Genomic DNA, 22,058 nt, shown 5'->3' on the forward strand with positions numbered 1-22,058 from the left:
ATTAGAAGCCTCTTTTGCCTATTCAAATTTTGTAAGATGTGAAAGAAAAGCAGAAAAAGAAGAAACAGTGACTCGAGTCAATGAATTGAGTAGCTCAGTTTTTGAATCGATTACAGTATTTCGTTTTGCACATCTTTACTCATATGCGTGAAAAAAAAAAATAAAGTCAAAATTGTCAAACAAAAATTGTAAATTGCAACGGTTCCCGCTTTCCGCTTTTTCGGAGTTATACTGAATTTACATGTGTTTTGGCGATAAATACCCTGATTTCTCAACAGAACGTTGATTAATGGTTTCTTAGCACCATGTATATCAAGTCCATTGTGCTGGACGGGTTTAAGTCTTACGGCAATCGCGTCGAGATTACAGGGTTTGATCCTGAATTCAACGCTATAACCGGCCTGAACGGCACTGGGAAGTCGAATATATTGGATTCCATATGTTTTGTGTTGGGAATTACAAACTTATCTAACGTAAGTGTCCCGTGTAACGTGTGTTGTTACATTTTTATTTATGTAAACAATCTTCATGTCTCCCGCCAAAGTGACCGTATGTTCGCTCTTTACTTATGTTTTTTGAATTTCTACAGGTGAACTACAGAGAGTTACGTTAAATCCTCAGGATATTCTCAGGATATTCTCAGTTTTCAACATAATTAAAAATAGAACAAAATATCTTCATAATAAAATAATTCTTTGGTTATAGGTAAGAGCGGGAAGTCTTCAAGAGTTGATCTACAAGCATGGACAGGCTGGTATTATTAAAGCTACGGTCAGCATCACATTTGACAACAAAGACAAGAGGCAGGCTCCTATTGGTTACGAGAACCATGATGAGATTACTGTTACCCGACAGGTTTGTATTGCATTTTGTACTATTAACATTTGGAAGCACAAATAGCATTTGTTCTGATGCATGCTTATCACTTCACTTGTGTTTGTGATTGATTGATCTTCTTCTATGGTGTGGGTTGTGAGTTGGAGTACCAACCTCATCAACACTGGTGTCAGGGCTACTATTGAGCCACCAGAGGCCCCTGACAGGACTCATGCCTTCCGAAGCACGGATTATTCACCAGATATGTCCCGGTGGGGATATATCACAAAAATTACTTTGTGGTCCCTAGTTTGGTTAGGACACTACAGGCTGATCACCTGATTGTCCAAAACTAAGATTGATTGATGGTGATTGATTAATCTATCAGTTCCACAGTTTCTTACACAAAGCAACTTCTTTTTATCCTTCTAGAACTACCCTAGGCCTACATAATCTGGTTTCTAGAATATTGTTGAAGTTCAACAAATTAAACAACTGTGATGTGGATATCCACCACAGTTTATTTATTCAATTTAAAAGTAAAATGCTGTAACTTATCCCACACTACCAAAAATTTTATGTACTTTTACGAACCTATTTCTAAGTTTTATTTTGCAGTAGTTTTAGTTTTCATTTTGTTTTTTTCATACCATTTATATATTGTTTAAAGAAAGTTTACATGATCTATGTTTTTAAATTTTATTTTACTACTGTTCTTTTTAATTTGTTAACTTTAGTTTCTACTTTTTATTATTATTTTAGTCAGTGTTGTGTGTGTCTATAATTGGCAGGCATACTGGAACTTTTCCTATGTGTATTTTATTTTGTGTGTTTGTGTATGTACTGCTGTTGATGCACCATAATGAATGAATATTCTCTAGATTCTTTTCGGAATAATTTCATTTAGTTCATATGTTTATTTATTAAATGTACACTGTATTTTTAACAAAATAATGTCACAGGATCAATCTCATTGGCACTAACACACTTCTATAAAACATGAAAGTCTCGTGTTAAGTTATTTGAGGGGAGGGCTGTGCTTCACAGTGGGACATAAGGCTGTCTATGTCGTGTTAAGGGTTATTCTGCTTTCTTCTGCTTTGCTATTCCTGGATGAGAGTGGCTCTATACAAAGGAGAGTGAAAAAGATTGGGAGCGGTTTTTGCCAATGAGCAGACATCTATCCAATTTTTTTTTAATTTTATTATGTTGTTATGCTAAACTTTTTGCTAATAAAAAAATTTTCAAAACATAAAATCTTTTTCACTGTAAACTTGCAGGTAGTAATGGGCGGAAAGAACAAGTACATGATAAACGGTATCAACGTGCAGAACAAGCGGGTCAGTGACCTGTTTTGCTCGGTGCAGCTCAACGTAAACAACCCTCACTTCCTCATTATGCAGGGAAGGATCACTAAAGTGCTCAATATGAAGCCTCCAGAGGTAATATATATTCTAATCGTTTTTACAATAAGATTCCCATTGACATTCAGAATTTGCCTTTCAACTGTTTTAAGACAGTAGTTAAACAAAAACTTTACAAAAAAGGTTATTATACAGTTAGTGATTATTTAAAGGATATGAATGCATGGGATTAACTGTCTGAGAACTGATATTAGGCAGCTAACTTACTCAATTGTATACCAATATTTTATGTTTATTTTTTTAAAGAACGTCTAGGGCCCTGTGCCGAAGTTTTTCTTGCAGCTTCTTTTCCCCGGCTATACAGGTTGTGAGAAGCTGCAGTAGTTTTAGGCGGATGAGACGTTCGTTATAAATGTAAAAATTGACGATTCAAAGTGTAACTATGTTACCTACTGAATAAAGATATTTTTGAATTTGAATCATATTGTTTATTTCCGTTTTATGGAAACCAAATGTCAGGTTAGGATTACCCAATGATTCAGTACGCAACTCGGCGTGTAAGCGCCTATTTTGCGTGATACCTGAAACAGTTAGATCACTAGCTAACCGAGTGGTAGAATGCTCGTCATACAAGAGAGATCCTACACTTGGGATAACCTGTAGCAATCTACAGTAATCTACATGCAGGCATCCCAACAATGGGCGGGTATGCTTTACACGCCAATACTGCTTAGCAAAAAAGTGCTTATGGTTGGAAAACCGATCGCAAGTTAGACAGGGAAAAAAAATAAAAAAATACAAGAGCACCCATTAAGTGCGTTTAAAGGCCAGAGAAGAGAAAATCCCACGCATTCCAGGATCATTGGGTAGTTTCTTCTGCCTTCAAACTCCTCTATGTAGTCACAGTACCTTGAGCCGTCTAACGACGTGCATGTGAGACAGACTGTCAGCGCGCTACCTTACTCCTTCGGCGGCTCAATACTCACCAAGGTTGATGAGGTTGGTCATAGATCTCACAACCCCCTTCTTCTTATAGTGTGGGTTGTGAGGTGTAATACCAGGATCATCAACCCTGGTGTCAGCGTTATGATTGAGCCGCCAAAGCCGACATGGCTCATGTAACGATTACTCACTTACATCAGTAAATAATAACCAGGACCAACGGCTCAACGTGCTTTCCGAAGCACGGATCATCTTACTTTTAGACAATCAGGTGATCAGCCTGTAATGTCCTAACCAAACTAGGGATCACAAAATGATTTTTGTGATATGTCCCCACCGGGATTCGAACCCGGGGCCTCCGTGATCGTGAGCAACAACCCCCTTGAGAGAAGAACTAAGAAGACAAACTATCCATATAAATGAGTAAATTTTCTATTACAGATTCTGTCAATGGTAGAAGAGGCAGCAGGTACAAGAATGTATGAAGCCAAGAAGCAAGCAGCACAGAAGACTATTGAGAAGAAAGATGCTAAACTTCGAGAGCTTAATGATGTATGTGGTTATTTTAATGACATTGTGCTTAATTCCTTTATTTATCCTTCTAGAAGCCCATGGACCGTTATGTTATGCTATTAAAAAAGAGCGTACTCCTGTCTGAAAGGCCGGCAACCCACTTGTGACCCCCTGGTGTCGCGTCTATAGGCGACGGTACTTGCTTATCATCAGGCGAACCGTCTCGTTTGCCACCTATATTAAAAAAAACATCTTACTTACAGATCATCAAAGAAGACATAGCACCTAAACTACAGAAGCTTCAGGATGAGCGCTCACAGTTCCAGGAGTACCAGAAAGTTGTTAGAGAACTGGAGAATCTTACCAGGCTTTATGTAGCTTGGAAGTAAGTTCAGTTAAATAACATAATACCGGGTTCTTACTTCGTTATTACCAGGATATGAGACTCCCGTCCCGTTGTCCCGTGATCATGGCACTTGCAACAGTGTTGAAATACTGGGAGTCTCACATCTCTGATAATAACTCGGTAAGAACCCGATATTATGTGTTTTAATTATGATAATAACATCGAAAACCTCAAACAGTAAGGATAGTAAAGTTATTTTATTTAGAAAATTAACGCTAGATTTCTTTCTCCGATTTTGATCGTATGGTCTCAAGTGCAGCGCAGGACCGATCGTCGTGGAGATCCTTGGGGGAGGCCTATGCCCAGCAGTGGGCGTCGTACGGCTGATGATGATGATGTCTCAAGTGCAGTTTTCAGTTGTAGGCAGTTGGCTCGATCATTATTATGTATACGATACTACCACCTACCACGTTGGTCTAACAGAATGTGGGTACTTGGTACCTGCGACTACTCCAATTGCGATATAGTCGTGAGCTTGTGTTGGTTACAACTTAGCTTATTTGTCTAGACTTCATCACTTCAAGTATGGAAGCGGCTTCTTACACTTTATTTTCATAATAACAAAATCGAGCTTGAATATAACGTTACGATGTTTTAACTGTTAAGTTTCCATAAAACAAATTATTCCGAGGGAAAGTCCGAGGCTTTCCGTTTCGCGGATATTTTTGAAATACATATAAGTGCTATTCATATTCATTTATTTTCCATTGGGGGGGGGGGGAGGGGGGGGATTAGCCAACCACCGAACTATAGGTAAATAAGCGCCTGAATATCCGATGACTTGTGATAAGTAATTAAAAAACTTGCACAGATACGTAACAGCAGAAGAGGACGCGAAGAAAGCGGAAGGCAAGGTGACCGAGGTGCAGGACGACATACAGAGCAAGCACGACCAGATCAAGAACAACAAGAACGAGGCGTTGGACCTCGACAAACAGGTCGCTGAACTCAACCGGAAACTTGACGAGGTACGTTACTCCTTTCCTTGAACAATAAGGGCTCAAACTGGATGACAGCGGCAGCGGCGCGGCGGCGACAGCGGCGCGGGGAGCGGCGCGGCGGCCGCTGTTCCGTTCTCGATGCCAGCGGCCAAATCGCGCTGTGTTGCGGCGGTATAAAGTTGTGTCTCAAATGAACGCGATGTCGAAACGGTGACAACGCATTTTCGATTGTAGTTCTTTTGTTTCGTACGATTTATTATGGGCAAAAGAAGATCTGAATCCCTGTAATGAACAAAGGAAACAAAAAGGCCAGTTTCAAACGCAGAGACACCGCTCGACTAGAGCGCACCGCTTGTACCCCGCTCGCTGAGGCCTAACACTGCCGTGGTCGTATGCCAATGCGATTTAGCGGACCCAACTAGTTGACCAGCTAGTGCCGCCCACACGCAACAGATGGCGTTGACAGATGGCCTAAAACGCGCTAACGAAGTTTTCACAGCTCGACGCATATAATATACAACTTTCAACATGAAACTGTTAGGTCGCTGATCCCTAGTCACACTACCAACCTGTGGCTAAGTTCGGTACCCCGAAAACATCCTTTGGCGGCAAATTGTCGTAAGATTTCGCTTACTACGGCACCACGGTTATCTTCTAAACATCACGAAATAATACATCCCTATCGAATTCGTTTCGGGCGCCGAACTCACCCCTATTTGCGCATATAAAAGTAAGTGCGCAATGCAAACAACTGTCAAATAGCAATATTGCTTTCTTAGATGAATTGCTTCGATGTGGCCATTTAAACCCCCCTAGTCTTCATTCTTAAATGGCCGTAAGCCGCTAAGAAGTGAGGGAGAAAGCGCGCGGATTGTCTCGCTCGCACTTACGTAGGCGGCACACGGTAAGAATTAGATTTTTGTACGAAGTGTCCGGTGTGTACTTCAGCATATTTTTACCTTCTGGCATCTTATTTAAATGTAATAACATTTCAGGAAAGCGGCAGTCTACTTAAAGAAATGGAAGGCGAGCTCCAATCTCTTGAGCAATCGGAAGCATCGCTGTCGTCGGCGCACAAGGCGGCTAAGGAGGCAGTCAGTGCGCATGACAAGCGCGCGCGGCTCTTACATCGCGCCCTCGTGGACGACGAGGCTGCGTTGAACGCCAAGAAGGGCGTGCTCGGAGAGGTGATGAAGTTTATTATAGCCTACATTATCCTGCAAATAGAATACATGGTCTCTGCTTACCCCAGTGCGAAATAGGCGTGAGTTTATGTATGTATGACTGCAACTGTGAAATTACAGCAAAATAAATAATCTTTTAACTAACTTAATACTCTCGTGCTAGCTGTGTATTTGTAAGTCATTTATTAATGGTAAAAGTTCATACATAAACAGCCTATATATGTCCCACTGGGGTACAGGCCTCCCCTCAATCAACCGGAAGGGGTATGGACCGTACTTCACCACGCTGGTCCACTGCGGGTTGGTGGAGGCTGTTTTACGGTTAATAGCCGGGACCAACAGCTTAACGTGCCCTCCGAAACACGGAATCATCTTTTACAGATAATCGGGTGATAAGTCCCCAACGGGATTTGAACCCGGGACCTCCGGATCGTGAGGCCAAAGCTCAAAGCGCTCGACCACGGAGGCCGTTAATTAATAGAGTAGACAAATGTACGAAACATTTCCAATACATAACCTTTGTTGTAATGCATCAGGTATCATCAATGTTTGAGTCCCTCCGCGCGGCGAGTGAGGCGAGTGCAGTAGCTCTAGCGGAGGCCCAGGAACGGTTCCTGGCTATCAGCTCCGGCAAGGAAGACGCCAGTGATTCACTACAGGATCAACTTATGGGTTGGTACAGCGAGTTAGCCTATGTATTTGTTTTTTTTTTATATAATAGGCTCGTGTTTGACAATCTCACCGCGGTAAGTGACGATGTGGTCTAGGATGGATCACGCTTACCTAAATTACTGAATTTTATACAATATTTTGATTTTTTTTTTAAGAACGTCTCTGTCTTCGGCTATGCAGGTTGTGAGAAGCTGCAGTACTTTTTCTACAGTGTTACCAACTGAATAAAGATATTTTTGAATTTGAGTTCTAAGGTTCTGAGGAATCTACGGGTCAATAAGGTTCCGCGAAATTATTGTCTGTTGGAGGTAATATCTAAAAATTAACATCAGCTCAGGAAAATGTTGTCATTCCCACGACAGAATGCCACAACGCTGATTGAAAAAAAAAATATGGCATGGATGTGAAACTTAAAGTATTTAGAATTGTTTTATTTTAAGTGTTTTCTACGATTTAAAGCTAACTTATTGAACGTAGACTTTGAATTATCTAAAACTTGATAGTGGAGGAAGGAAGAGAAGTGTGGAGAAGTGTGAAGTGTCGGGATCGAAGCAAATGCAAATTCCATAGTCACTGATTACCCGAGGGGAAATAGCTGTGAGTTTATGTATGTATGTGTGTATGTGTTGACTTCCAGCTGCAAAACAAGAGGCGTCGGAGGCGTCGACGCGCATCACACAGAGTATGATGGAGAAGCGCCACGCAGAAGACAGACTTAAGACGCTGGAAAGAGAGTTTAAATCCAGCAGCGCTCAGTACCAGAAGGATCAGGACAATATCGGGCGGCAGCAGGCGCAAGTGGATAAGTTGAGGGTAACATTGGTTTTTCATTATTGCTCAATACCAGAAGCCACTGACAATGCCGTAAGCGTGGCCAATTATTGGTCAGCAAAAATTTAGTATCGATCGCCATCGACTCGCAAAGAAGAAGAATACCAGTTACACAAGTAGAATAGAATAGAAATAATTTATTTTAGATATAAGTAGGTATAGGTACACAGTAAGAGTGAACATAATAATTAAACCTTATTTCTAAAAAGGGACGTCAGCTCAGCAATATGTTATGACACTCCGACATTGAGGGAGAGCCACAACGTCGATTTTCAGCTGTGCCCCAAAGTATGACGGTTCCTTCTTGTTTTGTGTCTTCCCTTACTCGTGTCTACCATCAGAATGTCCCAAAACACTGGAGGGAGTATTATCTTCCCGCCTCCGTCACATTTTCTGTTTTATATTTGCGCGGAAATGTAACTCACCAATCGCGTGCTACCTCCGCTGTTAATATTCCTACAGATGGCGCCACTAATAATCATAGACTACCTCAGAATAATAACTAAATACAAGTGCTAGAGCATAGATTAGATAACTTGGTATGTGTTACAAAATATGTTTGATTTGTTTAAAATCATGAAGTTACAGTAGGCAGTTAGTTTGGGCGAAAGGCCAGAGGTCCACTGCCCTATTTTTTCCTAAAAAAGTAGCATGGAGAATTCTGCACCGACAAGAGCGTGGCTCTTAAATTAGTGATGATGACAAGGTACCTACAGAGTTTATTTGTATTTGTAATACGCGCTATGGCAACCTTATGAGGTTTATACTTACAAAGAGAAAATTAAATCGAAAAAATCTGACTCGGACGGGACTTGAACTCGCAGCTCTTGACAAGCCAGGACGAGAATGTTAACCATTACACCACCGGGTCCTCCTCCTGTCCATGCGAAATTCTTTCGATCGTCATTAAGCCGGCCGGGTGATCATAATGTCCTAAAAACTAGATATGCGTAAACGACTGTTTCCAATTTATGGACTCCGATCTGCTACGTTATGTTCTTTCCCCAGGAGGAACTCTCCCGCATGAGTTTCAGCGAGCAACGCAACAGCCAACTGAAGGAGTCAGTGCGGACACTGCAACACGAGATACGCCGCAAGCGGGACGCGCTAGACAACCTCTCTGTGAGGCTGCAGCGATGCGACTTCCAATACACACCGCCGCAGCCGAATTTCGACAGTCGCAGAGTTTTTGGTAAGAACCTAAAGCATTTTATTTTTAACTCATTGACCCATACAAAATGTTTTGACTTTCTTGTAGTTTATTGAAAAAGTAAAGCTGAATAAACACATATTTTTGATTATTTTAATATTTTTACTAAATCTTCAGTCACTTCAGCCTTCAAACAGGTGGACAGTCGAAATCACGGCCCTGTGCCGAGGTTTTTCTTGCAGCTTCTTTTCCCCGGCTATACAGGTTGTGAGAAGCTGCAGTAGTTTTAGGCGGATGAGACGTTCGTTATGTAAAAATTGACGATTCAAAGTGTTGAAGTGTTGGTGTTGAAGTGTTGAGTGTTGTGTGGTGATGTTACCTACTGAATAAAGATATTTTTGAATTTGAATTTGAAACCTTCGCTAAGTTACCCGGGATCTAAGTGGAGTACCCGCCCTTAGTGCGTACCTGGTCGTTTCTTATAATATTTCTGACGTATGGAGCTAGTCCGTCATGACCCGTATATGAACTGGACTGGACTGCATTGGACTGTCAACGTATTAAAGAATAAGAATAAAGAATCATCATAGGGGGTGACCTCAATGCTTCTCAGAGGGATTGGCCGGAGATCGCGCAAAGTCGAGAGGAGTGGAAAAATCAATGGGAGGCCTTTGCGCAGCAGTGGGGTCGAATAGCCTAGATAATATAAGAATTATCGTCTCCCTAGCATTATCCCGTTTTTTACAGGGTCCGCTTACCTAATCTGAAGATTTGACAGGTCCGGTTTTTTACAGAAGCGACTGCCTGTCAGACCTTCCAACCCGCGAAGGGAAAACCAGCCCAATATAGGTTAGGTCACATACCTCCAAACAAATGCATTTCTCGGGTATGTGGATTTGCTCACGATGTTTTCCCTCGCCGCGGAGCACGTGATAATCATTTATGATCCAAAATCCAAATATGAATTCGAAAAAAAATTCGACAATCATTGGTTTAGGCCTGTGCTGCATTCCAACCAGCGACCTCAAAAGTTGGGGGCAAGCGTTCTACCAATTGGGCTACGACGTAAGCGCCTATAAATAAAGGCACTTACGTGGTTGTTACTATATAATGACGATATATAAAGTGTATTAATTAAATTAAATGTTTGTTTTAGGTACTGTATGTCGACTGATCGATGTTACCGATCCAGTATTCTGTACGGCTTTGGAAACCGCAGCCGGTGGAAGGGTAAATTACTTTAATATAAATACATAAATACCTATTAAAATACACTACCTAAAATACACTATAAATAAAAACCGCGGAAAATCCTTGAATGAGTAGTAATAAATTATTGGGTCTCAATCGAAGTGCGGTATGAGGGGGAATGCGCGTAACCATGACAACCAGCGACTCTGCCTGCGCGGACGACCGCCATTATGGTATTTGAGCAGTAGTAATAAAGGTTCTTCTGTCTGTGTTCATTTGCAAAGGACATATTTCCAACAGAAATTTGATCGTTTTTAGAAATACTAGACTGCAAACACATCGCTATGGCGTTCCCATTTTTCTTGACTTAACACAACTTTTTTTTTTGGCGAAGTAAATGAAGTAACTAACGCTTAAATGGAGACCCCAATCCACCAGTAGTTAAGGCTTTATTGTAAAAGAAAATAAACATTTTTCATTTTTTCATTTTTTTTTTCATTTTTCAACTATATTGTTCCCCCAGCTGTACAACGTGGTGGTAGACACTGAGGTGACCAGCAAGCTGCTGCTGCAGCGCGGGAACCTCCAGACTCGCACCACCATCATCCCGCTCAACAAGATCAGCGGGCACGTCATCGACGCCAACACAGTCAGGTTGGCTCAGGAGATCGTGAGTAATATCCTCCTTGTCATATCCCTAACACCCCGTGTTAAGTCCAGGAACATCATCTCCCTAGCATTATCCCGTTTTTCACAGGGTCTGCTTACCTAACTTGAAGATTTGTCAGGTCCGGTTTTTTACAGAAGCGACTGCCTGTCTGACCTTCCGAACCATACAGACCAATACAGGTTAGGTCACATACCTCCGAAACGCATTTCTCAGGAATGTGGGTTTCCTCACGATGTTTTACTTCACCGCTGAGCACGCCATAATCATTTATGATCCAAACATAATTCGAATACAAATTTCGTGTAACGACACTTTACAACCGGTATTGCACTTTATTTGAACAGCCAGATCATCAATCATCAGCATTTTATTTTGTGGGAACGTTATAATATAATAATAATAATATTTATTGACAAAAATATCGGCACATAGTTTTCCTTAAGTTAAGCATAATTGACATGAATATAATTGAGTAGGTACCATAGCTGACTACGTATATAAAATACTTGTATTTCAGTCTATGATTCCTCTCTCCTGGAGAAAGACAAACATGTAGCCAGCATACAATCCTATGAAAATATCATACATAACTTAATATATACGCATTTACTACAAGGTGCCGACGCACCGGACGGACATCTACTTGATTATAGGATGTTAGTGACTTTTCCATACGTAGAGCCAGCGAGATAATAAAATACTTCTTTAAGTGTATATTATATTTTCAACAGGGCGGCGGTCCAGAGAACGTGCAGCTGGCGTTGGATCTGATCACGTTCGACCCCCGGCTGCGTCCAGCCATGTCGTGGGTGTTCGGCAGCACGCTGGTGTGCCGCGACGCGGACACGGCCAAGCGCGTCACGTTCCACCCGCGCGTGAAGCGGCGCTGCGTGACCTTGGACGGAGACGTCTACGATCCCTCGGGCACGCTGTCCGGAGGCGCCCGGGCTAAGGTATACACCGCACTTACTAATTTGCATTTCCTGCGTGGTAATACTGTGATTCAATAACAAACATTATAGAAGGAAAAATTGAAGGGAAGAGAGGAAGGGGTAGACCTAGGAGAATATTCATGAAACAAATAAAAGAGAAGGTGCAGGTCGTGTCGTATCGGGAGGTGAAGGTTTTGGCGGGAAGAAGAGAGGAATAGCGATTACTCCACCGACAAGAGCGCAGCTCTTAAATAGAGAGAGAAATACTGCGGGTTTGTATATATTCCTAGTCGCACTCCAACTTACTACTACTAGCTAGTGGGGTACTATGCTCTGTTCAGTACTCCGAAAACAGTGTTGCCAATTTATTTTATGCTAAATTTGACATGATATAAAATTAGCGCAGTAGCAAAACTGATAACTTATGTCGGAAATCGCACACACACACACACACACACACACAATTCATATTGTTTTATGTGTTTTACCATAAAAAATAATTATTACCCAAAGGATTTCCGACATAAGCTATCAGTTTTGCTGCTGCGCTAAGTTTATGTCATGGGGTTTTGTTTTTCACCATGCAGCATCATGGCCCGAAAACCACCTTCGGTGGCAGTACTCCTTCGCCACAACAACATATGATGCAATCTCGCTCACTCACTTATGAAATAATGAAGATAGTTGTTATGAGTGAAATAAGGTTTTGATTGTCAACAGGGCGGTTCAATCCTAGTTCAGATACAAGAGTTAAAGGGTCTGGAACAGGAGCTAGCTCATGCCAACTCGCAGCTTGAGGAGCTCAGTCGGGAACTCAACGCTATGCAGAGCGTTGCAGAACAGTTCAACACCAAACAACAGAGGTCAGTACCAACATCATGCCCCTAGCGTTATTCCGTTTCTCACAAGATCCAAATATACTATGGTGCAATAAGCAACAAAAAAAAAAGAACAAATCGAAACAAAAGAGTTGTGATTCAAAAGAGATGTTGTTATAGAGATACGTAGATGTTATACAAAAGAGATGTTCTTCCAGGTTGGAGATGATGAGCCACGAGCTGGAAGTGATCAAGGCGCGCATCGCCACCACCACGCATGCGCAGATGCACGCTGAGATTGAGACCTTACGCGCACAGGTAACCTTTTGCCACGCTCTTGTCGGTGTAGCATTCTCCATGTTACTTTTTACGGAAAAAAAGGCTCTCTGTCTGACGCCAGTGGGATGGCGCCCAGAGTAGTCTATTTCAAAGCCGTACTAGGACTCCTGTCATCCGCCTCTGAATAGTACTGACAGTTATTGCTGCCCTCTATCAGGTTGCAGGTCTTCTGACTTACCCCTTCTGTCCTGCATTGCCGTACCGATGGCTCCCATCTTCGCCTCTGCAACTGTTGAGGTCTTCACCCGTATTGGGTTGTTTGACTCGACGCCATCCGACGAGATTCCAATATGGCGTCGATAAGTTTACCTTCTCACCCTCAGGTAGTGTGTTGCCCTCTGTCAGGTTCCAGGTTACAGCCCCTGTAACTCGCCTCTCCCCAAACCTGGATTAACCTATAACATAAAACTACCATATTATCTATTACATTTAGAAACCGCATATAAAAAACAAATAAATAATTAATCATTTTCTAAAGAATCTCTTTGCCATGTAGGTGACAGAACTATCAGCAGCAGTAGAAAGAGACAAAGAGAAGCAGAAAGAGACGGCTGCGCGGGCGCGAGAACTCGAAGCTAAGGTTAAGGACATCAAAGGCCATAGAGAGAGGTAAACAGCTGTCCCTTACCCACTAAACCGCGACTTCTTATGTCATCTCTAGCATTATCTCCTTTTTATGGGGTCCGCTTACGTAGTTCCGATTTTTATAGAAGAGAAGATTTTACTGTGTCAAAGATACATTGTGAAATGCTAGTCTAGAAATAGAAGGCAGTAAAAAAAAAAAAGCAAAAAAATATTTTTCACTTATTTTCGAATTTTAATTGATGACATCACCCGGACGTTTCTCGAAATTTTCGTTTTGTCGTTTCGTAAAAAGTATCTTATTTGACTAAATTGTCCTCTTCCTAGCGTGAATCCTACTGTTTTGCGCCATGGTCCGCTTTCTTGTTATTCTTCCTCCACTTTTCCCCATAGCTCGCAACATGCAGAGTTGCGTCTTGACTAAGTTGTAAAATAGCTTATTTTTATTACAAACCTGATCTATCGCTTGTAGAGAATTCAAGAAAGCTGAGGAAGCTCTAAAAAAAGCGAAGAAAGAAGCTCAGCAACACAGCGACGCTTGGAAGCAACGAGAGCAGGAGTTCGAGACTCTGCGCTTAGAAGTGACGGAGCTTGAGCAGGCTGTGAGCAGCAGTCGCCAGCAGCTGGACGAGACGGCGGCCGCCGCCGGGGACCTGCACGACGGGCTCAGCCGCGCCGGCAGGGACCATGCCGCTGCCACGGTAACGCATCACCACATATACTTTGATATACAACTATAGTAGATAGAACAAGAACGCTAATGACGAAAAGTTCTTAATAGCGGTGTGTGCATTAACTATAACTCGGCAACAGACTGTGCGTCTCTGGTGATGTATAAATTAAATCGCATGCTTGAATTTATAAATAAGAACTGAATTAAATAAACTTTATAGAAAAAGCAACACCCCGTCGCCGTCATGTTATAGGGGTAGAAGACAGAAAAAACGGTGTTGTTATAATACAAAAAAAGACAAGTTTCAGTGTATACTATACACAAGCGCGAAAAAAAGCATGCAAAATAGTGTATCAGCAAAAAAAATATGAAGACTTTTGTTTCAAATAAAATCCATTAGTAGTATAAATGTATTATTAGTTGTTAAACCCACCAAAATTGAAAGAAAGAAAGAAAGAAAGAAACGTTTATTATAAAGGGACACCACAGTAACAAATACAAAACAAATATATAATTTAAAACACGGAGTAACACACAACTTACAATCAAACAAAACACATAATAAAAACAACATACACGAAAAAAATTGCTAATATATATTGATAATTGCTATTCTTACATAATTTTTTTGACCTTAATTATATATATTATTATTACTACTATAATTTTTACTCTCATTTTGTCCAACAGGAAGCAGTGAAGGCAATGCAAACGAGGATAAAGAAGCAGAAAGCGGAGATAGCGGCTCGAAGCACGGACATAGCGTCTCTGCTGAAACGAAAGGAGCAGCTTGCAGTTAGCAACAATAACATAGAGCTCAACATCAAGGAGCTGCACTTCAAGATTCAGGAGCTACAGGCACAGAGCAAAGACTGCGAGAAGCGAGTGAGTATACAGCGTGTTAGTGACATCGTAACGAATACTAAGGGGGATGACTCAAACCATGATTCTGAGTTAATATCAAGTGGAATTTTCCGTCGCAAAATTGATGAAATTTTTAGTTTTTTTTGTACTATTTTTAATTCTATACTTTTGTGATCGACAATTTTAATTGATAATATCAATTTTAGTTAATATTATTAACTCAGAATAATGAGCTGCATCATCCCTCTCAGTATTCGTTACGATGCGATGAGATACATTTTTTTTTTAATTTATTGTTAAATTGGTAAGTACAATTTTATTTCTTAACAATATTAACCCGCCAAACTGTTACGTTTGATGGCGAGATGCGCTTATCTACTAAACATATTTCTACTCACCTAAATAAATAATAAAATAGAAAAACCATAACAATCAAGGTAACTTACACTATATAAGGTCCAAGAAACTCATCGCTCAGCTTAGATGCCATTCTACATAGTTCGAACATAACCCAACAAGAACGTTAGGTACTAAATTCGTTCTCCGCTAAGCAGTGTGTCCCTCAAACATGTAGTCGTACAAGTAGGTATGGGTGTTAGTGATACCGTAACGAAAACTTCGAGGGTTGACTCGGACTAAGATGCTGAGTTGATATCAATCATCCCCCTCAGTATTCGCTACGATGTCACTGAGACCCTGTATAATCGTTTGTAAACATCAGCAACAAGCGCGTAACCTCTCCCCATTTTTCCCCAGATAAGGTCGCTCGAAGCCGAGCACAGTTGGATCGTCCAGGACAAGCAGTACTTCGGCGCGGCGGGCGGCATGTACGAGTTCGAGGCGCGGCAGGCGGCGCACGCCGGGCCGCGCCTGCAGCAGCTGCAGCAGCGCCGGGACAAGCTGGCGCGGGGGCTCAACGCGCGGGCACACACGCTGCTGGGCAAGGAGGAGGAACAGGTGCGTGTACTTTCAGGTGCCTGCAGCAGCGCCGGCATAAGCTGCCGCGGGACTGCGTATAGAATGGTAACTCTCCGCCCCGCGCCCTCCCTCACACTCCGCGCGTGCCTATCGGGCGTCGACCTCTGAGTCTGACTTAACTCTATTTGCCAATACACGCGAAGTAAACGAGCGCACGTGGACTATCTGTATCGCTCGCACCGCGGTAGGGCGTCACGGTAACCATGACATTTTTATATGGGGTAAGACTAGGGAATGCGATCCCGACTCGAGATCGCAAATTCGAGATCCCGCGGCGATCCCGAAATTTTCGGGATCTCGTGGGATTGATATTTTCAATCCCGATGAGACTTAAAGAGTACGAGACATACAACATAACACAAGCAGCCTATATACGTCCCACTGCTAGGCACAGGTGTCCCGTCAATTGGAGGGGGCATGGAGCATACTCTACCACGCTGCTCCACTGCGGGTTGGTGGAGGTGTTTTTACGGCCAATAGCCGGGACCAACGGCTTAACATGCCACCAAAGAATGCGAGAAGAAAATATTGTATTTTACCGATCTTGTTTATAGTGAGTTCTGGGCAGTAGATGAATAATCTTTTTTATATTATTTTTCCAGTACCAAGACGTAATGCGAAAGAAGAAGATAGTCGAAGCGGACCGCGCGAAGCTGGTGCAAGTGATGGCAGAACTGGACGAGAAGAAGAAGAAGACTTTAGTGACCGCGTGCGAACAAGTGAACCGCGATTTCGGCTCTATATTCAGCACGCTGCTGCCGGGGGCGCAGGCGCGGTTGAAGCCGCCGGACGGACTCACCGTCCTCGACGGACTCGAGGTATAATATCTCCTACATGCATGCATCATCATCATCAGCCGTACGACGCCCACTGCTGAGCATAGGCCTCCCCCAAGGATCTCCACGACGATAGGTCCTGCGCTGCCCGCATCCAGCGGCTTCCCGCGACCTTCACCAAATCGTCGGTCCACCTTGTAGCGGGCCTACCTACTGAGCGTCGTCCGACACCGCATGCATCATATCACGCCTGAATCATCCTACTTTCGGACAGTCAGAATCAAAAAGTGATTTCAGTGTGCTTCCACCGGGATTCGAACTCAGGACGAGATTGTGAGCCCAACGCTCAACCACTGGACCATGGACGCCGTTATAAAGCAATTAACTCACTATCAAAATTTTAACACATTCATGATCTTTTTGAGAACCAAGAATTTATAATATGCTATATACTCATATTATGATATACTAATGCTATATATACTATGTACTCATATTATACTATACTAAATAAAATTAATAAATAGGATTTACTAAGCCACCTGATTCGAACTAACCTGAAGATGTTCTGTTTTTACCCGCTTTTCCTTTTTTCTCTATTTCTATCTTTATTTCTATTGGCAGGAACTTGTTATTGGCATCGTTTCCTGCATATCTACTCGGTTCATTCAATGTATAATTATTATTATTAGTATTTGGTTGCGCCATAATTATTATTTGTTTAGAATTTTGATTGGTATGTTCGCGCCACTTCCTGTTCCCTTTCTCTTCTCGCACATGCCTATCGTCGCTGCGCGAACGAGAAAGAGAATAGGGCGATGTTTCCGCGTTTCGTCGCTTGGAGGCGCTAATAAAGAAAAAAAAAATGGCGAAAACCCAGTATTATTCGTTATTAGTCTGTAAGTTTAAGTAAAGATGAGTTGAGATGTTGTTGTAAAAAAGACGATATACTGACTAAGATTGAGAAGGGAATGTTAGGTTGGTTTGGACACGTAGAGCGGATGAAGGATAATAGAATTGCTAAAGCGGTATACAAAGCGAGAGTTGATGGTAGGGCTGGCAGAGAAAGACCTAGAAGGACTTACATTGACCAAATTGGAGATGTCCTTAGAAAAGGTTTAATACGATCTACTCTGAACCGGCGTGCGTGTATGATGCGATTGATGAATGTGGAGGAAGTAAGAGAAGTGTGTCAGGATCGAAGCAAATGGAATTCTATAGTCTCTGCTTACGCCGGTGGGTTATAGGCGTGAGTTTATGTATGTATGTATGTAAGGTTAAGTAAAATCATTATTCCAGGTGAAAGTTGGCTTCAACAACACATGGAAGGAGTCTCTAGGCGAGCTGTCGGGGGGACAACGTTCTCTAGTAGCACTGTCCCTTGTACTAGCCATGCTGCTGTTCAAGCCCGCGCCCCTCTACATCCTCGACGAGGTGGACGCCGCGCTCGACCTCAGCCACACGCAGAACATCGGACAGATGCTCAAAGAACATTTCAGGCACTCACAGGTAATCTCCTTATAATTGGGTCGATAACTAAGTTCAAAATAAATTGACTACCTAGTCAAATGAAAAACTTATTCTTCTTCTTCGTCGTTCCCTCACTGTTGAGGATCGCGACCACAGGTTATGGTTTTCCACTCGGTACGGCTATATGCTGCGTGGACCGCCCTCTGTATGCTGCCGCCCACCGTCTTCTTCACGATGTCAGACCACCTCGTAGGCGCCCTCCCTCGCGCACGTTTGCCATCCACTTGCCCAACGATGATCTGCTTCTCCAGACTGTGCTTCGGAGACCGCATAATATGTCCGAAGAAGCTTAGGGCACGATTCCGGCATATTGAGGAGAGCCGCATCGTGATCTTGAGCTCTTTTAATATGGACTCATTCGTACGCATCGCAGTCCAAGGCATGCGTAGCAACCTACGCCAACACCACATTTCGAAAGCATCGATCTTACTGCAATCGCGGCGAAAAAATTTATTACGAAACGTCAAAACAAAAGTTTTCCTTGGAGTTGGTATGGAAATACTGTCTTCTATAGTCCGGCAATCTCGTGCGCGACCCTCCTGCGGGGCGACAGACGGTGGCGGGGACGGGGTAGCTAAGATGTCAGCGGGTAGCAGGTGGTGTAGCGGGGAAGGGAAACGCGTGCATCTGCGCGTCAAGTACGGCAGTCTCGGCCGCGCAGCCGAAGCGGCAACACGTGCTTCATAATCTGTACTACTTTGAGGGCGACGCACACGAGATTAATATCTGAGGATGAGTGAGGCGATCTCAAGACAACTTAAGGAGGTTGTACATAAATAATTAATGAGCAAAACACGGAGAAATCAAAGAGAAGTGACGAAGAATATCAAACGGAGAGTGAAAATGAAAGCGATATGGAAATTGATTTATAATAAAACAATCTATTAATATTTTAGTTTTCCTAATAATTGGTCGTCAAGCATAATAATAAAAATAAAATAAAATAGTTCTATCTTTTTATTCACTCCTACATATATTATATCACAAGTAAGTACAACTTATCGCAAGATTTATTCTGGCACACTTCTCTACGTGTGCAGCCGTGTTCTAGAATGTCAAGATGATGACGCGCTACCCCGTCCCCGCCACCGTCTGTCGCCCCGCAGGAGGGTCGCGCACGAGATTGCCGGACTATAACGTCATCAATAAAAACGATCAAACGTCGTACTTATTGCTACTTAATTTATAAATAAAATTCGAAAATAAGTCGAAAAGTAAAATGAGACTGATTTTTGGTAATTTTAGATTGGCTTCTATTTCTAGATTAGCATTTTATAGTTTATCTTTGACCCAGTCTAATACCCAATTGGTTTCACCACATACAGGTTGAACGCTATTCACAATGAATGCCCGTGCATAGGCGTCATCACTCTACTAAAATGCTTGCTGCATCCCCCAAATTATAATAAAGCTCATTAACACTTTCAAGGACAGAACGTCTAATGACGTTCCGATCCCAAGGTGTCATGTGACCTATTATGAACCATCAATGACCCAAGATCTCTGTCCGTGAAAGGGTTAAATATAATAACTGATCGTATTTCTTTTCCTTACAGTTCATAATAGTCTCCCTGAAGGACGGGATGTTCAACAACGCGAATGTGTTGTTCCGGACCAAGTTCGTGGACGGCATGTCGTCTGTACAACGCACCGTCAACCCACGCCGATGAACTGCAATACCTCTATAATTGAACGGCTAAGTCCATGAAGTCTAACACACGTATCTTGAGATGTTAACTCCAACTTTCGTCGACTCCGTCCTTAGTTGATGCGACCTCAAGGAAAACCTCAAACTCCACTCCACTCAGTAAAGTAGTCAAGTGAGTACAAAGGAGTGTTCAGCTGAGGCCAAGTTTAGTGGAGGAAAAGTCGAGTTGACCATCTTGGAATACGGGTATAAATGCATATATGGATTTTATTGTCAACGCTCCATCCCCCTAGCGTTATCGCGCTTTACACGGGGATCGGCGGTTTTCAATATCCTTATAGTGAAAACTACGCCTTTTCAAAAAATCACATTTTACTTTATCATTAATATTTATGTAAATATTTTATTAATCATAATTTTCTTCAACAAAACCTCGATTTCTTTCAACCCGGGTAAAATTGACCACATTTTTTTACCTGTATTTTTGGCTTTGACTTAGTTATTTTTTCTATAGCAATTAGTTTTCCTTTTACTCTAGTGTTCGAATAGTAATGTGTGGGTAATGGTATCGTTTCTTTGGGACCATGAGAATCGGTAACCTTCGATTCGAATTACAGAAGATCATTTTATTATTGAAGCTGTCGAGCTAAAATAAAAATGTCTCTGGAATGGACACCATGTTGTCAATATATTTTTGTTGCTCGGTAATGAATTTCGAGCAAACCCAAGTAACTAGCAATTAAGTTAGCTTAAGTTGTACAAAGTGAATAAAATACATTATTTTAATAGTAATGTATTGTTTTATTTATTCCCAGTAGTTTACATTTACCTATCTGCAGTGAATTTATTTTGTGATTTTGTATCACAAAATTAATGCAGAATGAATACAGCTACACTTGTTATTGAAGTACGAAGATGGGTGTTTTACCTTACCACGAATGCTCCATACAAAAAAAACTCATCTTACTGTGAGCTGTAACGGCCTCTGTGGTCCAGTGGTTGAGCGTTCGACTCACGACCCGGAAGCCTCGGGTTCGAATCCTGGTGGCGACATATCACAAAAATTGTGATCCCTAGTTTGGTTAGAACATTACAGGCTGATTACTGGTTTGTCCGAAAGTAAGATGATCCGTGCTTCGAAAGGCATGTTAAGCCGTTGGTCCCGGTTACTATTTACTGATGAGAGTAATCGTTACATGAGCCATGCTATGGGCCTTTGGCGGCTCAATCATAATCCTGTCACTAGGGTTGATGAGCCTGGTATTGCACCTCACAACCCACACGATAAGAAGATTGAGCCGCTATACCACGTTAGTGCGAGCGCGACAGACTGAGGGTGCGGTAATAATTTATTCAGCAAACATGCAAACAAACACAGTATATACGTAGTTGATCCCAACAAAAACATATTATTCATGTAAAATGTGCCAAGACGATATCGTATCGATCGCAATATCAATAAGTTATCAGATTTCTTGTACAGCCAAGCTTCTAACTCTACGCGGGCTAACGATACAAACCCTAAGTTTACAAACTCTATGTTGGCTGTTTATGTAATAAACCTTTGCCTAGTTATTATACAAGTAGTTTGACGGGTGTCGGATCTATGGATTCTATGGCACGTTTTCATGGGCGTGCCTCGAGTTGTTGTTATTTGCTAAGATTTATATCAATAAAAGCTCATATTATTTCAAGTAAATGCTTTTACTTTAACACTACACGTTAGGTAAAATAAGGGGCTTGTTCGTTTAGTAAAAAGTATAAATTGAAACTTTACAATAGGTAATATATTTTGATAAATCCACTGCTGGCAACATATCCTGAGAATTTGGTTTACGTTGCCCAATTCTTTGACTTCCTTATAACGAGTAAGACACTATTTTCGTCTTCTCTTTGTACGCTCTTATTGGTCTTCCCCTTCCTCTCTTTCCTTCTAAATTCCCTTCTATGACGTTTTTTTTTTAATTATTTTAGTAGTTACTTACTTAGATACGTTACGAAGTTATTCAGCAGAGCTCCGTCAAGTGTATATCTTATGCATAATAAATCCAACAAGTACAAGCAAGCCGTTGCCAGTTAAAAATTCCATTACGTTTTCTCCAACTAACGTTTATTCCTGCTGTTAGGTCAGGAGCGTATTAAGGACGTTGTTTTAAAACATAAGTGGAGGCAATTAAAATATACAATGGGTTTGATATAGGTTTACTTTGTTATGTCCTATCACAATAACGGTCGAAT

The 22,058-nt window shown here is 41.9% G+C and overlaps 1 protein-coding gene across 1 annotated transcript; it reads left to right on the plus strand.

Annotated features, from left to right (window-relative positions):
• Positions 1 to 194: 194 nt before the first annotated feature.
• On the plus strand, positions 195 to 20,612 carry LOC126374848 (structural maintenance of chromosomes protein 2). Its single transcript, XM_050021595.1, has 22 exons — positions 195 to 473; positions 706 to 855; positions 2,097 to 2,258; positions 3,564 to 3,674; positions 3,899 to 4,020; positions 4,853 to 5,009; positions 5,978 to 6,169; positions 6,703 to 6,838; positions 7,476 to 7,651; positions 8,678 to 8,861; positions 9,976 to 10,049; positions 10,534 to 10,680; positions 11,412 to 11,633; positions 12,333 to 12,475; positions 12,649 to 12,748; positions 13,266 to 13,378; positions 13,824 to 14,052; positions 14,715 to 14,909; positions 15,645 to 15,845; positions 16,469 to 16,684; positions 17,942 to 18,151; positions 19,729 to 20,612. Exons 1-22 carry the CDS (start codon positions 306 to 308, stop codon positions 19,840 to 19,842), a joined length of 3,522 nt encoding a protein of 1,173 aa, XP_049877552.1. The 5' UTR covers positions 195 to 305; the 3' UTR covers positions 19,843 to 20,612.
• The last annotated feature ends 1,446 nt before the right edge of the window (positions 20,613 to 22,058 follow it).

The sequence above is a fragment of the Pectinophora gossypiella genome, chromosome 18 (genome assembly GCF_024362695.1).
Source record: "Pectinophora gossypiella chromosome 18, ilPecGoss1.1, whole genome shotgun sequence".
NCBI lineage: Eukaryota > Metazoa > Arthropoda > Insecta > Lepidoptera > Gelechiidae > Pectinophora > Pectinophora gossypiella.